The 23,186-nt window shown below is 40.4% G+C and overlaps 1 protein-coding gene across 6 annotated transcripts in view; it reads right to left on the bottom strand.

Moving 5' to 3' along the window:
- ST7 (suppression of tumorigenicity 7) overlaps nt 1-23,186 on the bottom strand; it is a 1,957,536-nt gene that overhangs the window by 186,843 nt on the left and 1,747,507 nt on the right. For all 6 annotated transcript variants that reach the window (XM_044088709.1, XM_044088710.1, XM_044088711.1 and 3 more), the window contains 2 exons: nt 17,881-17,953; nt 16,428-16,530 (listed from right to left, as the gene is read on the bottom strand). In XM_044088709.1, coding sequence (XP_043944644.1) covers nt 16,428-16,530; nt 17,881-17,953 — 176 coding nt within the window. The remainder of the gene's footprint in view (nt 1-16,427; nt 16,531-17,880; nt 17,954-23,186) is intronic.

Raw genomic sequence — 23,186 nt, 5'->3', positions numbered from 1 at the left:
TTTACAAACGAAAACATAATTCAGGACTTTAATGCAGAGCTTTGTTTTTGTGCTTTGGTTGTCACATTAAAGGAAGAGAATTTGACTGTCTGCGAGCTTTATTGTAGGCCTTCCCAGGTCTATTGTTTGTTTTACAAGTAATCTTTGTGGACCTAGTGCAAATTTCTTTGGATGATTTGGATGGACTGTAATGTGTTACCTGCAGAAAAAGGGCAACTTAATCCACTCCTAGATGACCTCAAAACACAACCTGAAATCAGCAAATGTCAAAGCAACCGAGACAAAGGAGAAGGATGGAGAGAGAAAGAAAAATGTGCCAGCATGAAAAGGAGATGCTCAGCCACAACCTAGTACAATGTAAGCAAGAGGCACGAAAAACCAGCCTTGGAAACCAAGGGCAGTGACAAATTGTTCCTTCAAAATAGACAGGATTGATTTGTGACAGTTTTGTTCAGGCATCTGAAAACGTGTTATTAGCACCAAACAGACCAAAGGTAACAGGTGAGATATTTTAATCCCTTTGTTCCCAGGTAATGTAATGCATACACTTAGTGAAACAGAATAAACTCATTATCTAAAAGTAGAACATTTTCAGTGTGAATGTTATAAACTAACATAAGAAACTTACAGGGAAAAAAGTTTAGAGTGCAGAGCAGAAACACAAAAGAATTTCCCAATGGACTTATTTTAATAGGTGAGTGAACAGATGTAAAATTCCCACTTTATGATAAGGGATCAAGGACTCTTAGTTTGTCTGAGGATACGAGGCTTTGGTTGAAAGACCACAAATGTATCACTGTTAATGAGACTGGGAGGAGACTTCTGCCTACCCAGCAGGGTACAAATACAGAGAGAGGAAGCACCAAGCATTGCTCATGGTTAAAATGGAACTCAAGCAGGGCAGTCTAAAGAATAATATCACCATCCTCTCACGTATAGGAGTCATCTCCACCTTATGTGGTTACAATTAATCAGTCAAATACTACAAGTAAACCTGGCAAGCAAACCCAGCTCCCCAAATGTAAATAAATACCTGTCTGCTGTATCACAAATTTAATTGAACTCACCACATAACCAAACTGTCACCTCTACATAAAAACATAATGGTGAAGTGATTTTGCCACTAACACTTCACATAAATACTGAGATATCCAATCCATTCTTCTTGCTATCACATCATATCAAGTTACTGGTAAACCATCTCTATGGCATAAAAGAATAACATAAGGAGTACAACAGGCAAGACAAGTTCATCGACGGACGTGGACACTTGTAGGACATGGAGTTGAGGAGGAGGAGAACAGTAGGGGTTAAATACCTGCTCACCTCTCTTCAACAGAGGGAAGGAGCATGAACTGGGGGCACATTATGGGGTTTAGTCCTGCCCATGATTATTAAATGAGTCAACAGAATGGCAATCAATGAGGTAAACCCAATGGTCAAATAAGGACTGGAGCACAAAACAACCTCAGACAGCCAATTCCACAACAAAATTAGTATACAGTAAAGGACAGTTCCACCTAAATGCCAACTGCATCATCACAAAATACTTTTCTTCTCCACACAAATAAGAGAGAACCAGAATCAAAACTCTATCAATTCATAACATCAACTGAAGAGTGGACAAGTCAGGATGGATAAGAGATCTTTTGTCCTGTGGGCAAAGATCCACCCAGTGAGGTAACTTGTGGTGATTGCGCTAGACAGCCAAGTGAGAAAGAAAGGAGAACAATTGCTGTCTGGGCCAAAAGGGAGTCACTAAAATGATTCTGGGAGAGTCCTGCCTAATCATATGCAAAACTCATGGCAACAGAGGAAGGGAAGAGAGAGATGGGAGGGTTGTCTTAATGGCTAAGCTGTTTACTTCACTAGCACAATGTATAGGCTTTAATTCTCACCTTGGAAAGCATGGCTAGTCTTAAAAAGGCCCTCTTGGGTCATTAGCCCAGTAATCGGCTATGACTATGAATCCTAAAAGTGTACAGAAACATAGTCTTCCAAGGAAAAGACAGGGCATCCAATCTCCAAGCCAGACAACTTGGGACTCTGGAACAGAATAAAAGAAGTCACCTGTTCAGAGTGGAGGCAAAAAGACCTACCTGAGAAATACCCCACTGATGGACAATGTCCAGGAACACATCTCTGTGAGGTATCCATACATGAGCTTGTGTGTTGGGCCTACTCAAGGAGTCTGCCGCCAGACTGTGCTCCAAGGGTAAGTAAACTGCCTTAAGAGTCCCTTGATACTGGATAACTAGATCCCAGGCCAGAAGAGCCAGACAGCAAAGAAGATAGGACCTTGTGCCCCCCTTGCTTGTTGACATACTATATCACTGGGGTATTGTCTGTGAAAACTTTGAGGGGTCCAGGATGAAAGAGGTAGTGGAAAGCTTGAAGAGCCAAAAGCAAAGCCCTCAAATCCTTTACATTCATGTGGTCTGACCTCTGATGAGGAGGCCAGAGACCCTGAACCTTAAGGAGGCCACAGGAGGCATGCCATCCCTTGTCTGAGGTGTCTGTAAAGAGCTTGTGAGTTGAAACTTGAGCTTGAACAGAAGCCCCATGTTGAGTAAAAGTTGATGAATCTACCACTGAAGCTTGAGCTTGAGACAGGGAAGGAGAGGTACTGGGAAGTGTGGGGGTAGCAATACTGAAGCCATACTGACTTGAGGTATCAGTGAAGCTTTCTCATATGGAGCCTGCTGAAAGGGATAATGGGAATGGTGAAAACCATGAACCCAAGATCCATGAGAAATACCCTGGTAGAGACAGATGCTTGAGGAGGAAGGGACCGGAAAAAAAGCAATTAGAGATAGAGCCATGGGGGCATGCAGAGATGCCACCATGAGAACTGTCTGAAGCCTGCAGCTAAGGAAAATATGATCCTGGGAAGGAGTCAGAACTGATTTCTTTAACTTTATGGTGGCTTCCAGACTCTAACAGGGAAGTAGTAAACCTGAGATCCTGCAGCACAGTGTTGAGGGAAGGAGCTTGAATAAGTGGTTCATCTAGATGGGGAAAGATCTGAATTCCTCACACTCTGCAAAAAGCAATGACAGGAGCAAAGCATTTGGTGAATACTCTTGGAGCAGTGCAGAGGCCAAAGGGCAAAGCAGAGAACTGAAAATGCAAGGAAGAAAGAAAGAGAAAAACATTTCCTGATGAGAGGATGGATGGGGATGTGAAGGTATGCATTCTTGAGATCCAGAGAGGCCAGAAAGGCATGGAGTAAGGAAGAGGAAATGATGTTTGCAAGGATAACATTCAAAAGGAAGAAATCTTGAGAAAGGTGTTCAGCCGAAAAAGATACAGAATTCTCCAAGTGCCCTCCTTTCATGGGACCAGAAACATCCTGGAGTAAAATCTCCTCCCTACTTGGGCAAGAGGCACAGCCTGAATGGTGCCCTAAGCCAAAACAGTGCAAATAACTTCTGGGAAATGAGAGAGCTGTTCTCAAGGAGGCTGAGGAATGCCTGAAATGGAAGGAAGAGGCTTCCAAACCAAGAAATATTCCTAACAGACAATGGACAGAACTCAAGAGTAGGAAGTGATCTGAAGCCAATTTGGAAGAGACAGAAGAGGGACAAGGGAAACTGGCTGAGGGCAGGAGGAAGCAAACTGCCAAATAGAACTCACCTTATCCTGGGATGGAGGTTTCTGGGAGGCAGGAGTCTGAGTAGACTTAGCAGGAGGCACACACCTAGAACCCTTTGTGCTCTTAGGATGACGGCAAGATTGCCTATGAACAAAAGCAGATTTAGAGGGATAATTCCTCTGAAATTTGGGAACAGGAGAAACAAAAATATGTTTCAGCTCCTGCAAGGCTTTATCCTTGTCCTGGAGAGACCTGAAAAGTTTAGCTGCACCTGACCCAAAAAGATTTTTATTAACCAAAGGAGCATCTAAGAGTTTGGCCTTAATGTCATCAGGCAAAGCCTGAAGATGAAGCCAAGAATAATGCCTCATAACTGAACCAAAGGCAGCAGCCATGGAAGAGGCATCAGCAGCATCACAGCAATATAAATAAATACATAAAATAACATATAAATAAATATATGATTGAGTGGTGGGCAACTTGAGAAGTACAGCCCACCAGGAAAATGGCCAAAGCCTTCCTGTCAGAGTCAGGAAGGTCAGAAACAACCGTAGCGACCTGAGAAATGAGAGCAAAAACATATCTGGTCATATGAGTCTGGTAGTTGGTGGCCCAAAAAGATAAAGTGGCAGCAGTGTTAACTTTTTTTGCCCAGCCTTTCCTCAACTCTCCTATCCTTATCAGAAGGCAACAGCTTGGTAGAGGGCATTAACTTGGACGGTTTATCAGAGGAAACTGACACTACAGAAAGGTCAGCAGAAGGGCATTTATAAAGAAATTTACACTCCTCAGGCACTTTACAGAATCTATTTGGCTTCTTAGGTGCAGGAGGCTGACAGGGACTACAGACACTGTTGAGAAAGTATCCAAAAGGGCAACCAGAACAGAAGGAACAACAGATGGCTTAGGAGACTCCATCTGTAGGAGGTCATATCTTTTCTGAATCTCAAAGACTTGATAACAATCCCCCTTGAAATAATCCATCATAAGGGCAATGGTATCCCCAAAGGAGGGCTCCTCCATGGGGAATCTGGACTTATGGAATTCTCCTCCTCTGAACCGTAGTCTAAAGGGGAAGGGATATGGGAAGAGTAAACCACAGATTTTTCCCCAGAGTCTAGGTCCTCATCTAAGAAGTCCAATTCTTTGGGTCTCTTGAATGGAGGGAAAGACCAAGGAGTAGCATAAACAGAGACCCCTTATTAGGCTTTAAAGCTTAAGTGAAATCCTGCCAGTCATGTTGGGGATCCTTAACAATAGGGGAAATGTGCTTTGTTTTTAGTTTCTTTTTCTGCAGGACATCTGCATGAAACACTCTTGGAGGGTCAGACTCCTGGTGAGATTCAGTAATGGTCATTGGAATCTCCTCCCTAAGATCTGAGGAATCCCCCTCAGAAACAACCAGACGAGGTTCCCATCAGTGTCAGGTACAGATGTTTGAAAAGCCTCCGAGAACATGGGAGTAGCTAGATCCATTGCAAGCCTCTGACGGAGTCGTGGCAGAGGAATCTGAAGCAAATACCAGACAGTCTTCCAGGTTTCACCAGCCTTGAGGCAGACATCCAGGGGATGCTGGACAGCCACCAGATCAAACCTAACTTTTGTGGCCTTCTTGGCAGAAGGCTGACCCTCAGGACGGGAGGATTCTGCCATAGCACACTGAGCCAACAGCTTCAGGCACTGGTTCTCCAGGTATATGAACAAGGAGGAAAAATGACTATGTAGGGTCTTGAGCACAAATGCCTGGCAGACAGAGCACTGCATATGACTGTGGGAAGCACCAAAACAGAAGAGGCACTGGTCATGATGGTCTTTATGGGGAATCTGCATACCAAACTGACATCTTCCCTTTCTGGATGACATGAACACAATAACCACAACAAAAAAGTGAAAGAGAAGAAACCCCAGTGGGGCACTTACTGAAAACACAGCTTGGTAAACAGCACAGCAGATGGGCACTCAGACCAAAGTTTTAACAATGACATTTGGGTTGACCGCAAAGAAGTTCAGTGCGTGTGTGTGTGTGTCTATATGTTACCTTTATGCCCCATGCCTTACATGGGCAGCATACATGTGAAGTACAATGCCTATAATTACTAAAGGCTTTGGTATGCTGTCTGGACATTGGGCTCTCCTTAGGAGATCCCTTATGTAAAAAACACTGCAACAGTAATATGGAAGGACATAAGGTACTGCCACTGCAAATTACAGAAGAGATATTACAGCAAATTTTCTTCTCACCACAAAGCTATTTGTGCTGCTAAACAAGTAAAACAGGGAGGAAAGAAGTTTATATTTTTTCCTTCTCATACCTGTCATTTATTCTGTGACATTTTGTAGTTTGGGCATTGCTTACAACAGGGAGCAAAGAACTTCATGTTTTTTTCCTCATCATACTTGTCAAAGACACATTCATCCCGTACCTAAAACGGTTTAACTGGACTATCCCAATTCACCTACTACTTGATGACACTGTATCTCACTTCAAGAACATATCCCTAAAAATCTTAAATTGTTTGTCTTTTTGGCTTTTCCCGGTTAGGGGTCGCCACAGCGGAACTCCGGTCTGCTAATGAATGGCAGTAGATTTTGATTGTGCCGAGGTGCCAGCCCAATGCCCAACCTTTAGGGAAGGTACGCCCATTCACACATGGCGGGGAGGGACATGCAGACTCCACACAGGAGGCACTCCAGCCAAGAATCGAACAGGAGAACCTCTTGCTGTGAGGCAACAATGCTACCGCTGTACCACTGTGGTATACATCTTAAATGAATTGGCCCAATTACAGAAGCACAAAACATGCCACAAAACTTGATGCTGCCTGAAAAACTAGAACCTCAAACAAAACTCAGGCAAACTGTCACAGGTTCAGAGGGCTTAGAAACAGAAAAAAAAAGATGACACTAACCTCCAGAATAAACATGATCAGAACCCTAAATTATTGTGATTTTCCAGAAATCAGCTTCTAACTCCTGGGAATTCTACATAGCCTTCACCTACATGCAAATATAATAACTAAGCTGACACTGCTAATGGATTTAACTCTAACTTTATCGGTCTCTTCCTTACTCAACACCTCTACACAAAACAATGTTGTGAACACATTGCAGACTCTTATAACTCTCTATACTCTGTCCCTCCAGGCAGTTCCCACTGCTATAACCAAAAAACAAGTACTTAAACTAAAATTTGCTTTCCTAGCACCAGAAAACTTACCTGACGAATATCTAAAAATTACAGCAAAGAACATAGCTTACCCTGTCTCACTTCTAATAAACTGCTCTGTCAATGAATTTCACGTACCTTTATAATGGAAAAAATGTTATATCCTCCACATCCACAAAGGTGGTCACTTTACCTAACTTACCAATTACAGACCCATTCCCATCATCTTCCTCTATCAAAAATACTAACTGCATTCATACCCATCTCCACACTGTATCACAAATAAAACACTCCTCTCTCAATCACAGCATGATTTTTGCCCCCACCACAGTACATACACTGCCCTTCTTAACACAAACAGCAATAATGGTAAACTTCTGTCTGCTCTCTTTCTTGATCTATCTGAAACTTTTGACTGTCTCCCACATTATACTTTTACAAAAATTCTCGGAGTTAGGCCATGACAATTCCCCTTCTAGCTTGTTTTTCTGCTTACCTATTTAACAGACTATAGGCAGTAAAATGGCTCACTAACATATCTTTTCTCTGTTGCAGTTGGGGTCTCACAAGGATCCTTACTGGGACCTACTGTGTTCAGTATCTTTGTTAAGGACCTTGATCTGGCTAGTAAAAATGTTACCTTAGTACAGTACACAGACAATTCAATCATCTGCTCATCAAACATTGATTTCTAACAAAAATCCTTCACTTCTACAGAAAACTGTTGATTACCTCCCAGCTACTCCTAAAAACTAAGAAAACTAGTTCTCTTCACTCACAAACACCTTGCAATAAAGATAGTGTCTTTCTCTATAACATCTTCCAACAATACTAAAACAGAACTTGTCACACAAACCAAACTACTAGGAGTTTAGAGACAAAGAGTTTGACTTCCACATTCAATATATAATGAAAAAACATGTAAAACTAAGCACTCTCATTAGGACAAAACTCTACCTACCAAACAATGCAAGATGTCATATCTCCACTATCCTCCCAACACCAGTACTAACAAACATCCAACTAACTCAATTGAACAAACTTGAGCAGTGCTACAAGGTTGCAAAATTTGCAGCCATTCTTCCCCAAAGTTCACTTAATTGTTTGGCCCTCACGTACCTCCAGTGGCTTGAACTACCACACCAACTCAAATACTCCCAAGTCCCTATTAGCCACAATCTAACAAACAAACCAGAATGATTGCCCATCTTCAGCCAACGTTGTACAGCCATACATCCCACCCAGAAGCTTGCACTTTTTTAGCAAATACCTCCTACATATATCACAACCAATTAACTCTGCAGGCTGTTCCATCTACAACCAAGTGTCAAAAACCTGGAACTCCATCTCCCTAACATTAAGACAGATCTACTCGCTAAAGTCATTCAGACTACAGCTGAAGTCTCACTTAACTCCAGGCTCGGTAAATGTGCTGCACCAGATTAGCACATCACTACTCTTGAAACTCACAACCACACCATTCCCTCCAAGTCTTACTCTTACCTGTACTGTAACTCATTCCCTTCCCCCTTTTGTTGTACTCCTTCACACCAGACTACCTCTCTCTTCCTGAAATGCAGTTCTCCCACTTTTGAAAAATGTTATAAAGACTACTGTATATTATTGCCTTTCAAATGTGTCACTTTGTTGATTACTGTCGTTTGTACATTGGAGCCTTTCTCCCCTGGCCTCTGCTGAAAACAGGGCCTGTGCCAAGTTGGACTTCCCCTGTAAACAAAATCAATAAATAAATAAATACATTTAGTGACAACTTTTACACTGCCAAACTGTTCTTTAAAAGAACAGACAGTTTACAAGCTGGATTGCTTATATACAGCTGGGGGAGGGGAACAACATATTCTTGCTATAGCTCTTCTGCTTAGTACAGAATTAGGTTCATAGGTAGGTACTAGGCTATCTGCTCAAAGGCATTTATAAGCCTAGCTGGAATTAGTTGGCTTTTGCCGCCACCATAGATTAGTTCCCTGTGCCTCTGTCCAGCAGAGCCACTGAAGTGATCCCCGGGATAAACTTTGTTTATCATCCACTCATCAAGGTTTCTCTTGAAGAGTGTTAGCGAGGAGCTCTGCCTAATGTAGACTGGAATCTTGTTCCAGAGCATGAGAAGTCTCTGGGACAGGAATCTATCCCTCCAGCACTTCCTATTTATTGTTGTGGTGAGGTTTAGATCCCTAGAGCGTGTGGCTCAAAGGGATATGGTTTTCTTTAGGGGAGCATGCCCATCAATTCTGGGTTGGACATGTCCTTCTATGTCAGGCAGAAATCACCTCTGAGTATGCAACAGAGTACAGCTGGAGTTTCTTCAGTCGAGCTGCATAGGGCATCTGTTTGAGGCCATTGATCCTCTTGGTGAGGTACTTCTGTGGTCTTTCCAGCTGTTGTAGATGTCTTGTATGGTTCATCCCAAATGGGGCACTGTACTCTATGATGGGTCAGATGAGTAATGCGTAGAGGGGCACAATGACTTCTTTTGATCTGGATCCAAACCCTTTTGTGATTAGGTGGACCACATAGAAGGATTTTCTAACCACTTTGGCAATGTGATTATCAAAGGAGAGAACTATCTACTTGGGTCCCCAGATCCCTTACTACATATTCTGTATTTAGGGTGCCACCACCTATGTGGTAGTTTGTAGGTACTTTGTTTTTTCCAAAGGGGATGACTATGCACTTTTTGGCATTTAGCTTGAGACCATGGTTTTGACACCAGGTATCTGTCTCAGTGAGACCCTTTTGGAGGATGTCTGTGTCAGCCGGAGAGTCAACTATAGCCCCTAGTTTGCAGTTGTCTGCAAACCTGGTCAGCCATAGTCCTCTTGTGCTTGCCTGTACCTCTGAGAAGTACATGCCGAATGGGAGGGGTTCTAGGACTGAGCCCTGGGGAACGCCACTTGTAACCAGTTTAGAGTCAGACCTAGCTCCCGCAACTCTTACCATGTGGGTTCTAGCCATGAGCCAGTTGACAACCCATCTCGTGACGTAGGAGTTTATGTTCAGGCTGGAGAGCTTGTCTATAATACCAGAATGGGGAATTGTGTCGAAGGCCTTTGCAAGGTCTAGGTAGGCTGTGTGGACCACCTTTCCCTCGTCTATAGCCTTGGTAACTGTCTCAAAGAAGTCCACCAGGTTTAGAAGGCACGATCTGCCCTTAAAGCCGAACTGGGTAGGGTCCAGTGTTTGGAGGTTCCCAATGTCTCTGTTAATGAGATCCATGATGATGTGCTCCATAGCCTTGCAGACCAAGCTAGTCAGGCTTATAGGGTGATAGTTCCTAGGGTCTGTTGTGGCTCCACCTTTGTGGAGCAGAATAACCGTTGCTGTGTGCCACTCTATGGGCACGTAGCCTGTGGAGATGCTGAGTTTGAACAATGGGTTTAGGTGAGGGGTTAATTCATCTTTGCGCTCATGTAGGTCGCAGCCTGGGATACCATCCGGTCCCATTGATGTTAAGTTTTTGGCTTTGGAGAGGGCTGTTTTAACCTGAGTGTCTGTGATTTCAGGGGCACTACATTCTTCTGGTATGGTTATGGGCCCTTTTGGGGGTGAGAGGGGGGGTGAAGTTTGCACTGAACCTGTCTGCCAGGATGTTGGCGATATCAGTCGGTTAAGTGTATTTTGTGCCATTCTGAACTAACTCCGAGCAGATCTGAGAATTGCCACTTAGATTCTTGACATAGGTAAAGAATGCCTTTTGGTTATCTTTGGAGTCCTTGGCAATTTTTCTTTTGAAGCTAGCCTTGGATGATTTTATGAGGGATTTCTTGCTGATACCGATCAGGGATTTCTTCCCTTCTTGGGATTTTACTCTTTTCTGTACTAGTTTCCTCCTTCTATTGTATAGCTTGTTTACGGCAGGGGTGCACCAGACTGGTTTCCTTTTCTTGGAGGAGTGAGTCTTGGTTTTGCTTGGGATAGCATGATCCATGCATTCTTGTAGGTGCCCGTAGAGTGCATTAGTAAATGATTTTGCAGCTTGGGCAGTGTTAACCTTTAGCATGGGGGATTTGAAACTTTCCACCTCAGGTCTTAAGTAACGTGAAGTTTGTTTTTGAAACGTTTTTTACGTTGGTTAATTTGACCGGGGGTGGGGGCAGAATGTGGATATCCAGAGTGATCAGTTTATGGTCAGATCTAACCTGCTAGGGGTTGACCTCCGGTGTGGAACACCGGTCGCCCATGTTGGTGATGACCAAGTCCAATATGTTGTCACCTCTGGTGGGGGTGTTGACCAGTTGATCCAGGGTGTTTGCGTTTATAAATACTAGGAAATGTTGGGCAAGGGAGTTAGTACTTGAGTAGTTCTCTCAGTTAATGTTTGGGTAATTCTTGATTATCCATGTGATGTTACCTGCAACTTCTTATTTTCTGCTTCTTTGACTGAAATAATGATAAATTCATGCCTAGCATTAATGTTAATGATGTCCTCTCCAGATAAAACTAGTTTATCCATAACTTTACAAATGCAATGCAGCTATGCTTCTCAATGGCTCCCCAGCCCCATAAAGCTAAGAAAGTACAATTATGTAAGCAGACTTACCACAACAGTAGATGTTCAAATAGGTCACTGTTACAGAAGTCTAAGCTACATAGGGGATATCCCGGCAAGGATCAGAATGGGAGTCTTCCACATGCACTGTTCATTCAATGGAACACAAGAGCTTGTTGGTATAAAAGCAAACATACAGGTACTTAAATTTAGAGCTTTCCTGTCCAATTATGGATACCAATGTACTAGAAGAAGAAGGGGAAAACAGGCATATGGAAATACTATCCAAACAAAAAGGATTAGAATGTATGATCTATTTGACCAAAATTGAAGAGGGAAGGAAGGATGATGGTAGTATTGCAATAGTGATCTATCTGAACATCTACTGTTATGGTAAGTTTACTTGCACATCTGTACTATGTTCATCATTAGGTCATTGTTGCAGGAAAATCAAAGTAAACTTTATTGTCATTCAGAAATCACACAAGTGCAAAAAACTGAATGAAATTCCGTGTCTCCGGACTCAGTGTGCAGCCAACATATAGACTATTTTCACAGACATTTACACATAACACCTAGCTATTACACCACGGACATGCAGGTAGACAGACTAACACTGCACAAAATTAGAAACACATTTTGAACATGTTTCGCAGTCAATACTTACATGAGACTTTAGTATTGCACAAGTACTTGTTTAAGACATTGGCTTGATCCTTGCACAGAAAGAGACATTTGAGTATTGCACTGTAAACATTAGAGTACTACACTATGGTTAATTTATGAATTTGTAATTCAGTACCCTAACCGATATGTAATGATCACAAGTACACTTAGGCAGCTAGACAGGAGGAAGAATGGCCAGAGTCCAGACAAAACGATCTTAGCAAAGCCTACTCTTGCCCTGGAAAAGGAGTAAGTCCTTACTTATTACAGATTTATACAATTCTTAGATTATACTTCTTACACTTAGGCAATACTTTTTGGAATTATTCCACAAAAATTGATAATGGATACTTTACAGATGAAGATAAAAAAATAGCATTAAAGTCAATAGAAAAAACTACATCCTCTATATTGGAAAATTTTAATCTGGAAATTCTTGCACAGAGCTTTTGTTACACCTAACAAGGTTACACTTACGTATAAATCAAGTAGAATCAAATGCTGGAGATGTGATTCTGAGGTAACAGCTGACTGGGTGGATCCTTATCATATGAGCGAGACCATATGATCGAAGTTTTGAAACACTGAATATAAAAAAAATAAATAAATAAAAGCAAACATGTTTTTTTTTTCATTTTTGCAGGGGCAAGCCCTCCTGCATCCCCCACCCCCTGCTAATTAAATATACCAACTCCAAGATTTCACTACAACGAGGAAAAGGGCAAATTTTGTGATCCGCACTGTGCCATGATCTCCATTCAAAACTTTGATCATATGAATTTTGAAGTTCTGAAACTTCGATCATATGACAGGGATCCAAATGGATATATACACTATATGAAGGTGAGGTCATCTCCCCTTTTTGGAAAAAAAATTAATAACATTATTCAAGCATTCTGGTCAGATAGATGTAATATTTCCAAATCACTGATTTTATTTAATGCCTCAATCCCTGAAATAACTCCAAAGACTCAAGTGCCTCTTCTTTGGTCTATACTAACAACTAGAAAAATAATAACCAAGAAATGGAAGAGTAAAACTACTCCCTCTTGGACTGAATTTGTTAGTATAGCAAAAATTGTATGTAGTAGCGAGTTGCACACGATTAGGATGAGAATCTCTAATATTACTCATTCCTTTAAGTAGTGGCTAAAACAAAGATTTGCTTGAAAAATATTAACTGTTTTTAATTTGCATTACATTGATAAATTACACAGCTGTGGACATATGTAAATAGTTATTTGTTTGTTTTATTTTACTATTCTACTCTGATTGTTTTTTGTTACTAAAATAAAATAAAATAAAAAAAAAAGCTTCTGAACTTTCTGAGAGTGGGAATATGGTGACAGGCATCTTTCAGGTACACTTTTACCAAAAAAACTTAAGAGGAGGAGGAATCACAGGAAAGAGAGACTGGGGAGAGCATTTCAAATGCTGGGACTTTCATATGAAGATTTAAGACAAGTCCAGAAATGGTCTTCAGATTCCCTGTTTTCTGGACACAAGATAATTCTTGAATAGTATCCGCTTCTTTTATTCTGACTCTCTAGTACTATGGGAAATGGTAGTAGGAAAGATGTGGATTTGATTTTGAGGGTGAGTGAGAACTCCTGGGTTTGGAAGGAAGGAGTCCTATGGCACCTGTTTCTATTCTGAACAATTTCTAGTACCCAAAAATAAATTGTGACCTGATTCCAAAGGGAAGGTACAGGGAAAGTGAAAGATTTATTGAAAGGTTTAGATAGTGGCCAAGGTGGGGAGGGTATGGGGCTGGTAGAGGGGCACAGTCAGACCTTTATCTTAGTCTGAGCTGCAAATCCTGTTTTCTTAGAGTTGCCCTGCCACTGCTTCTTGCAACGTCTTCATGAATTTTTATTGGGATTGTTTAAATATTTTCTATAAAAAGCCCAGGAATGGAAGAGTAATTTATGATATACTTGGAAATAGGGAAATGAAAAATGTATTTGACTCCTTAGATTAGTTTCCAGCTCTCACCAATTTTTTTTTTAGTACTTCAGCTAATGATGTACCAAATGATGCTTTATTATTAAGGAGAGCATTCAGAATCTGAGACTTGACATCCTCAGGGAGATTCTGGGATATTAGCCAAGCATACTTATGTATAACTGGTCCAACTGCAACAGCTCTTGAAAATGCAACTGCTGCATCATAACAGCACTTCAAATAATGCTTAGTGCCCTGTGTTACTGAAGAAATCATGGTGAGTAAGGAGGATTTAGTGTCAAAAGATGAAAAGCCCTGCGGTCTTTGTCAGAGGGTACAGCATTAGTAGGAATACTAGGGTAGATGTTCATATTTTCATCAGGTACTTGTGAAAAGACCTACGATCCTTGTCAGGGGGTACAGCATTAGTAGCAGCAGGGTGTTTTGAGATGGAGTTTTCCTAGGGAATGAAAGAAGGACCAGCCACAGAGTTATGGAAGAGAACCTTGTGGGACTTCGGTACTTTGTGAAGTCTGCTGAGCTTTTTAGGTGAAGGAGGCTGACTGTCAGTAGTAGTAGGTGCAGCATTAAGGATAAGCTCTACTGCCCCAGTGACTGGAGGAACAGCCAATGGTTTAGTGGTTTCTACCTTTAAAATGTCAATAACATCATCTTTGTTAACTGGGTATCTCTTCTGTTTCTTCCTGTTGGGAAAGTTTTTCTTCAGATTCTGACTCCAAGGAGTCAGATGAGGACACCTGAGATAAATAATCTAGCCTAATCTCTGTATTACTAAGAGATTTACTATCTTAAGGAGAGGAAGAGCTCTTCCTTTTTAAATGGAAAGAAAGTGGTGAAACAGAACTTAGTGACACAAAGGCCTTAAAAACACTTTTAACTAAAAAAATAAATAAATAAAACTCCTCCCTAGACTCTTTAGAAGAAGGGGTTGCAGGAGAGACATGGTTAGTTTTTTGGCTTAGGAAGGAGTCTATGAAGAGAAACTCTGAGTAGACTTTGGCATACAGACTTAAACATAAGGTCCCAGTACCTCTTCACTGACTAGCACTTGAGGGACACCATTTCACCTGTTTGAGATCACCAGGTGAGTCTCTCCCTTATTGGCAGCAGGAGTACATGTGGCCCTAGAGGATGTATGAATCTTTGCACTGTGCCAAGCAGCATCACAGGGATCAGGAGGAGGACTCAAACTACCACATCAAAATTGGGTGAAGCAAAAGCCACTTCACTGACCTTTCTTACCCTCTTTTTTTATGGAGCCAGAAGTGGACATCTGAGTCCATCATTGGTTTCACAAAGGCCTTAAGCCATTGGTTCTCAAGATAAAGGTTAAGACAGCTGAGACAACTTATATTCATTTTTAGAGTAAATGGTAAATACTACATGACAGGACACTGACTCTCCTATGCAAAACAAACAAGCTGTGTGAGAATTTTTATAAAGAAACTGCCGTCCACACAGACACTCTCCCTTTCTCATAGACATAAGCAACATCACCACTAACTTTCTCACAAAATGGAAGGAATGTCCCCCAAATAGCTACCTATATGCCCAAAATACTGAACAAGTCAACTGCCGAACCACTGAAAATACAAAGACGATCAAGTCTGATGGGTATCTAATGGTAAGAAAGCTGTGAACTTTGGTGCCCGTATATTTGCTTTTATACCAGCAAGCCTTCCCTTGGATGTATGGTGCTTGTGGAAGGCAATAAAATACAGCTGAATACTGTCCGGACAGTGATTCTTGGCAAAATATGTCCCATATAGCTTAGATTACAGCAACAGTGAGTGTAATGATGAACGTCCTATGAAACAAAGATTATTTCTAGGCATAAATGTCAATGCTAAATGCAGCAATCTTTGTCACTATTCTACACAATTTCTCCATCTCTTTGTGTGTTGCACTCACTCTGGTGTTTTTCACAAGTTCTAGGTGATGGGAATTATTGCTCACTAGGCCCTTAACAATCTTTCCTACACCTTGATATTGCTTCCCTTCTATATTTCAGAAATCATACGATAATAAACATGAAGGAAAAAGATTAACACAGAAGCATGCTCAACAGCACCTATGGTCCCAAGAAGGGGCTGTTCCTTTTGCTTTTCTAATACTCCTTATCAATACTCCATTTTTGAAATTAATGACATACCACATGCACATAAAACAAACTAACCTATGCATATTATGATTATAACAGTGAACACTTTTTTTTTCAAATTAACATACAGGCAAAAACAGACCTGATTCTATAAGTAATATATGTAGGGGGAACCTTCTCAGTTCTTGGTCTGCATGCAAAATCCTGAAGTAAGTAATTCTGACTGGAAAAAAAATAAAATATTTACATGATAAATCTAAGGATTAACAATAATTATAAGCTACATATAAATACAGACTACCAATAAATAAAGGAGACAAAAATAGAGAACTGTGCTTTTAGCTACCTACGGCAAATAGGCAACTGAACAGAAAACAGGTGGTATTATGCTTTCAAGAGACTGAACAAAGACAAGTGATGCACTTACTTTTGGCACATGTGGATTAAATTCTACTGCTCTGTGTATTGCTTCAACAGCGTTCATCTCTGCAGTGCTTAACCCTCGCCTGGAGGCAGCCTCTGGAGAGAACCTAAATGAGCAGACAGAGTAAATTACCAAACTCTACACTGGAAACAATATGCACAAAAGGCAAAAATTAACTACAGGACTTTCTCTTTAACAATTTCCTGATCTGAAAAAAAAAATCGGAGTACTGCAAGAGCTGTACAGTAAGGTGTGGCTGTTTTAAAAAAATTAAAACACTTTCCTGAAGTGGCACTGAAGGTTAAAATACACCAACTACATTTTACATCTATTTGCTTTTTCCATCCTGCTAAATAAGCGATTAGGTTATGATAGTGTAAACAGTGACAAAGGGATCAAAATACCCGTTTGTATGGCAGAATGCAAAGTTCAGCTTCTCCTACCAAGCATGTGACTTACTTATGTATTCAGTCATTTATTTGTTTATTTATGTCTAGATTACTGTGTTAACCGGTTTGTGGCCATTTTGAATGAAGGCTGGAGGAGGAAAGTTCCAAGACTAGGAAGGCAGATAAGACTTTCAAGTAGACAAGCTGCTTCAGGGACAACCTCTGGATCATTACATATCACTCTGTGTACAGATGAAATTCAAAGCAGTTTGTTTAGTGTCTCTTTTGTGCAAAGTCATCATGAAGCTGAAATTTATATTTTCAGCACAAAGAAAATTTCAGACCAAACTGTCTGGACAGCCAAGCTTTGACAACATTTCATTCAAGCAACTGTGCATGTGACAGGACCTAATCTAAGTTTATTATCGCAAGGACATAGTTCTCATTGAAAAGCCTTCCCAAATGCAGTGCACCACAACAAGCCACAATCACATGCCTGACCACCTGTTAAACATCCAAAATGATGTGATCAGTGTTCCCACAAATTCAGTATTCAAATTCACCATAAGTACACTAACTCTGCCATTTTATATTTAATGATCCCGTTTACCTTCACCACTTCTCAGTCTACATCTGATCTCCACTGCCTTCACTTTTACTGCTAACGTTTCTCTTCTCTTTGTCATCTCACCTTACTTCATTCTTCAGACACCTAACTACATGTCTGTATTACACAGCAAAGTTTCATCTTCCTCCTGACTTCATCCCCTCTCTAATGGAAGTCATTCATTGCCCTTTAAATATATTACAAATCACATACACAGCCTAAGAAAGGAATAACAGTAAAGTAAAAAAAAAAATAAAGCTTCCATCATAAAATCGACTAATCATTATTTACTTAGATCAAATTAGCATCCCCTTTACTGGCAGTAGTCATGGTATACTATAGAGACAATGTCATTTTAAGACATTCTGTTCTGCTGTAGGAATACGATTTTAATATGTTATGATGTGCTGAATTTCCAGTTTGTTGTAAACAAATTTCTTAAGCATGCAGTAGAACATACTTGTCTGAGACAGCTCGTGCTTTAAGAAGTGCTGCAGTGTAACATATAGTTGCTGACTTTGGTAAACTTATATCTGTAAAAAAAAAAAAAGAAGAAAAACTGACTTTATTCTTTGAAGAAAATGGTGACTTTCACAGATAATGGCATAATTTCTTCTCATCAGTGCTTCACAATGTTGTTACTGCATATAACTGTAGACTCAAAATTATTCATTTCTTATTCACTTTGCAAATTTAAACTTTTCATAAGATGCAGCATATGATTATAACAGTAACATTAACAGTCTACAGTTAACCATCATCTTGCTTATTACTACCCTTTGTAACAGTGAACCATTTTTCTCAAGCATAACTACATATTTTACCATTTGGCATAATACTCAAACTCTTTTGTTGCTTAACTTGTCTTTGCATTTGGTTGTGGCTGAATTTGGTCCAAATGAATTAGACCACTTGCTAGGTTAAAGAAACAATGAATGAATAAATAAAAGTTTCAGCAAGGCCATTTTCAACTTGTTAAAAACAATTACAAAAGTGCATACAGTCAGATGCCTAGTTAGACAGACTGTAGTCAAAGCAAAGTGCTAGCTAAAAGACTTAACACCCTTGAAACATAAAAGCCAAGGCTCTTTGTACAGGCTTACACAGTATATACTCTCTATTTCAGGCTATCATTTCTATAGTGTTGCTATTATGACTGTTACAGCTTGACACCATATTCATAAACTTAGTAAACACTCGCATGAAAAAATGGTGCTCACAGCCTTTTGCACATGAACATGTTATTAGCTGGACATCGTTAACGACATGCCTACACAACACTTTAATAAATCTTGCACTCTGACTTTAGTTAGTGCAGTATGTGCAGCATTGTAAGGGATACTACTGAATATTCTACAAAAGGGAGCTAAACACTGCTTAAATACACAGATCTAATTGCAAATTATTAGCATCTCTAATTTTAAACTACAGTAGTACAAGAGAAGGGAAGGTCATACTGGGAAGAGGTGAAATGTATGTTTTAAATGAATGCACTCAGTGACAGTGAAATGCAGGTCATGTGATGTGGCTGCCACAGTGACAACTTGTCTTTGTCAGGTCCTTATGGGACTGTCATTTGACATCATAAAGCACTGAAACTATAGGTATGGAACAGGCACATTAAACATTACTTCTATAAATAACACAACTGGAAATGGAAGTTATATCTGTGACAAAATAAAGTATCTTTATGTATTTATTTTTGACACTCTACATCATGTATGATGAGAGTGACTATGATAGTCTGTAATGTTTTAATTGTATAGAATTATCTAGATGTGTAGTAATATATTACATCACCTTGTAGCAGTTTGTTCTTTCAACTTATTTTTTGTATAGTATTTCTAATGTAATCTTTATTGTATTGGATTATACTGTATTTGCATTGTACTGTATGTGGAGCTTTTCTCCCCGGGCCTCTGCTGAAAACAGGTTCTGTAGACCCAGTCAGACCTCCCCAGGAAGCAAATATGAAATAAAATAAATAAATCTTTTCAAACTGAGAACTACTGCACTATAACATATACTGGGAGGTGGTAGACCAGGCAGGGGAAAGCCATTAATTCCCTCTGGTCCACATAAACGGCAGTACATGATCCACAAAAGTATCTGCTTCATTTTCCATTCAGATAGAGCAGGCATAATTAGCATGCCATGCAAGTGAGACGACATACTGAGGGGTTACATTTGTCTGTTAACCACTGGTAGGAACAATAATGCAGTGTGTGTGCATGTGGGCAACTACCCCTTGTTTGCATCCCAGTGTTTGACTGAGATGTAGAGTGACTGTGGCAGTTTCTGATGCTGCAATATTTAAACTCTAGATGTCCTCTGAATCTGCGGCCTGTACTACGAATGGAATGATGCAGCTTCTAAATGCTTTATGCCATGCATGTGTCCCCTCAAATTACCAATGGTATGATCCCAGTTATTCTCATTAGGGGTAATATATAATTACTGACTATGGGATGGGTAAGGCTAATCGATAACCAAATGGGATAAAAAGGGAAAACGACTAGGTTTAAAATGGCCTGCCAACCTATGTACCTATCGGGTGCTGAACCTATGTACCTATTGGGTGATGCTTTATTTCCTTTCAAGTTGATTTTTTTCAGATGTGTTATGCTGAGAACATCAGCCTTACAGGGACTATTGGTACTAGACAACTGTAGTAAGCGGGGCTGTGACTACAGTTTCAGCCCCATAACCTTATGGTTCTACACTTCCTTGTATACCACAAGCCACACTTTTGTGAATCACAGACAATGCAGGAAACATCATTTGTCTACTTCATATATGGCCTCTTCCAGGTGAGCAACAGTTTATGTAGCAATTCGAAGTATTATCACCACTATCAGCTGTGCTGAGCTGTGACATATGTTTTGTATTCACAACAGCACTATACAAATGCTTGCAATCTTTACTAATTTGTTAATTATCTTCAATAAGACTGCTAGGTGAAATTAATAAAAGAATACCACTTATCTTCACAGTGCATTGAAGAGATATCACAAATATATTATACTTATTCAGACTTGAAGAAAAATACAGGAAAGTTTGTGGGATCCCAGCGGAGGAATCAATGTTACAGCATAACTACTTCTATAAAGGATGCTTCGGACACTCTCAGATGTTATACATATTAAATGGCATCTGGTTCACTCCTGAAGGCTATTAAAATTTTGAGAGAATCTATGTCTTCAGGAATTTGGTCACACAAACACTGGGAAACTGTTATTAGCACATGATACCTCAATTTCCATGCACATTGCAATCATGCCAGACATGTGAACCATGCTTTGTCCAAAGTAGTTAAATGACATTATTACTAAACAACTTTGATAAAGTGTTATGATATCCTCACCCATGAGAACTTCTCTGTTGGCTGGATGATCTTCATGAAGCCCTACAAGGGAGTAGTAATGGGGCCATATGATGAGCAAGGAACATAGGCAGGGCATGACTAGTTGAATGGGCTCTTACAGGTTTAGTTAAGTAAGAGCCAATGTGTTTTAGGTAAAAGAAATAGTCATACCTCTCAAGAGTACCTTATTACGAGGAACGTACCTCATTTGGGGTCTTAAAAGGTTCATGTTCCTCAAAGTTCTTCAAAGTTCCACATTGAAAAAGTCTGTCACACATTCAGTGTTAGTAATTTGTTTAAGTGAAATCCATGGCAAATAGAAATTAATCATATCAACTCATCAAAAGATCTTTATAAGTAAAACCAGCATATTTTAACCATTCTATTACTTTCCTAGTTAAAGTTGTTAGTAAGCCATTAGTATGTGTTCCACATTTTGCCCATTTGTTCCACATTATGAGGGCTAGTGTTCCTCATTCTGGAGATGGGAGGTTGAGAGCTATGAACACGGTCAGCCAGCCATCTGGCTAAAGTTACTTTTGCGACTGGTTTGTCCAATTTCAAATCTACAAAGGAAACAAACAATTGGTCTGTCTGATTTCTTTTGTCCTAGACAGATGTAATTATCTGTGAACATCCAGTAAATGCAACATGTATTCACCTTTGCTGGCAAATTTAGGAAAGAATAATGGCAAACTAATGGACTGGTTGATATTGGATTCTGACACCACCTTGGGTAGGAAAGATGCATTGGTTTGTAATGTAACACTTTCCTTATGAAAAATCAAGTAGGGAGGTTTTGAAGACAAGGCATGGATTTCTGAAACACTTCTCACTGAGGTGATGACTACTAAAAAGACCATTTTCCCAAGTAAAACACTTCAGGTCACATTTCACTGCTGGTTCAAAGGGGGAATTATTAAAGCCTGCATTACCAAGTTCAGATCTCATGGTGGAGTAGGGTCTTTAAATAGTAGTCTCAAAAGAAGAGTGCCTCTCAAAAATGCTTTGCACAGATGCTACAGAAGAACCTTCAAATCCAATATGAAAATTAGATTTCTGGAACATTTCTCCCCAGGCCTCCGCTGAAAACAGGATCTGTGGAACCTAGTCGGACTTTCCCGGTCAGCAAATGTTAAATAAAATAAAATAAATAAATAAAAATATTGCTGCTAATAAAACCTTAATAGTAGAGGAGTTCGCCCCTTCTTTGAAACGCAAAGCTAAAACTTCAAGTATGTTGTGTATCAAAGCTGAGAAAGGATCAGCATAATTTTGTTGTGCCCAGTAAACAAATCTTCTCCATTTAATGGATATGGGGACAGGTGAAGACAGCATAAGCTGTCTGGCTATTAATGGAACTGGAGAAACCAGGTAGTAGGCTGGAGGTTTGAGATGTCTGGATGAATCATGTCTGTTGGGTGAGATAAAAGATCTGGAATCAAATCCAGAATCCAAGGTTTATGAAGTAGATGAGGCCATAGGAAGGGGAACCAAATCTGTCAAGACCAGTAAGGTGCAACGAGGATGACTTTGCTCTTTAACCCGACAGCTTTCTGTAGAAATTTCAGAATTAATGGAACTGGCAGGCAGGCATAAAGCAGACTCGTAGGCCAATCATGACGGACAGCATCCCTTGGTGATTACCTCTGCGGGGGGATTAGGGCAAAGTAGCTGCTGCATTTGTTGTTTAGGGGTGAAGCAAAAAGAACACAGAAAGGCTGTCCCATTGATGAAAGATCATTCTTGCCACTTTCTTGTTGAGGCACCACTCGTGAGGTAGAACAGGACTTGCTCAATTTGTCTGTTATCAAAATGGACTTTCCCAGGATGTGCTTTGCTATGAGAAAGCGGTTGGATGAGATTGTCCATTGCCACACTCTAAGTGCTTCTCGACAAGAGTATGATATGGTCCCTCCTTGTTTGCTGATGTACCAGACTACTAACATATTGTTCATATGAATCGCAATTGTCCCTGAAGGGAAGGCATCCTGGAAGGCCTGCAATGCTAGAAGCACTGCTCTCATCTCTAGGACACTGATATTCAAGTTGGCTCCTTCAGTGGATCAAGTGCCTTGGACTGTTTTCTAAAGAAAGTGCCCCACCCCCCAACTGGGAAGTGTCCATGGTCACTATGGCCTTGGGCTAAGGGAGAAGGAATGGACAACCTTGCAGGACCTGATCTGATTGAATCCACCACCTGAGATCCCTCTTACATGCCTGGGTGATTCTTATTTGTACTGACATGTGCTGATAAAGAAAAGACCACTGCATTGATAACATCCACTGAAGAATTCTCATAAGAAATATGGCTAGTGGTACTAGGGTTATTGTCACTGACACTGACCCTAGAGCTTGAAGAACAAAGCGGGCAGAAAGTTTGGCCCTGCAAATTATTTTTC

This window comes from Protopterus annectens, chromosome 11.part0 (genome assembly GCF_019279795.1).
Source record: "Protopterus annectens isolate FY-2018-M chromosome 11.part0, PAN1.0, whole genome shotgun sequence".
NCBI lineage: Eukaryota > Metazoa > Chordata > Ceratodontiformes > Protopteridae > Protopterus > Protopterus annectens.
Note: the sequence above shows the minus strand (reverse complement) of the source record. Positions and strands in the feature narration are given on the sequence as shown.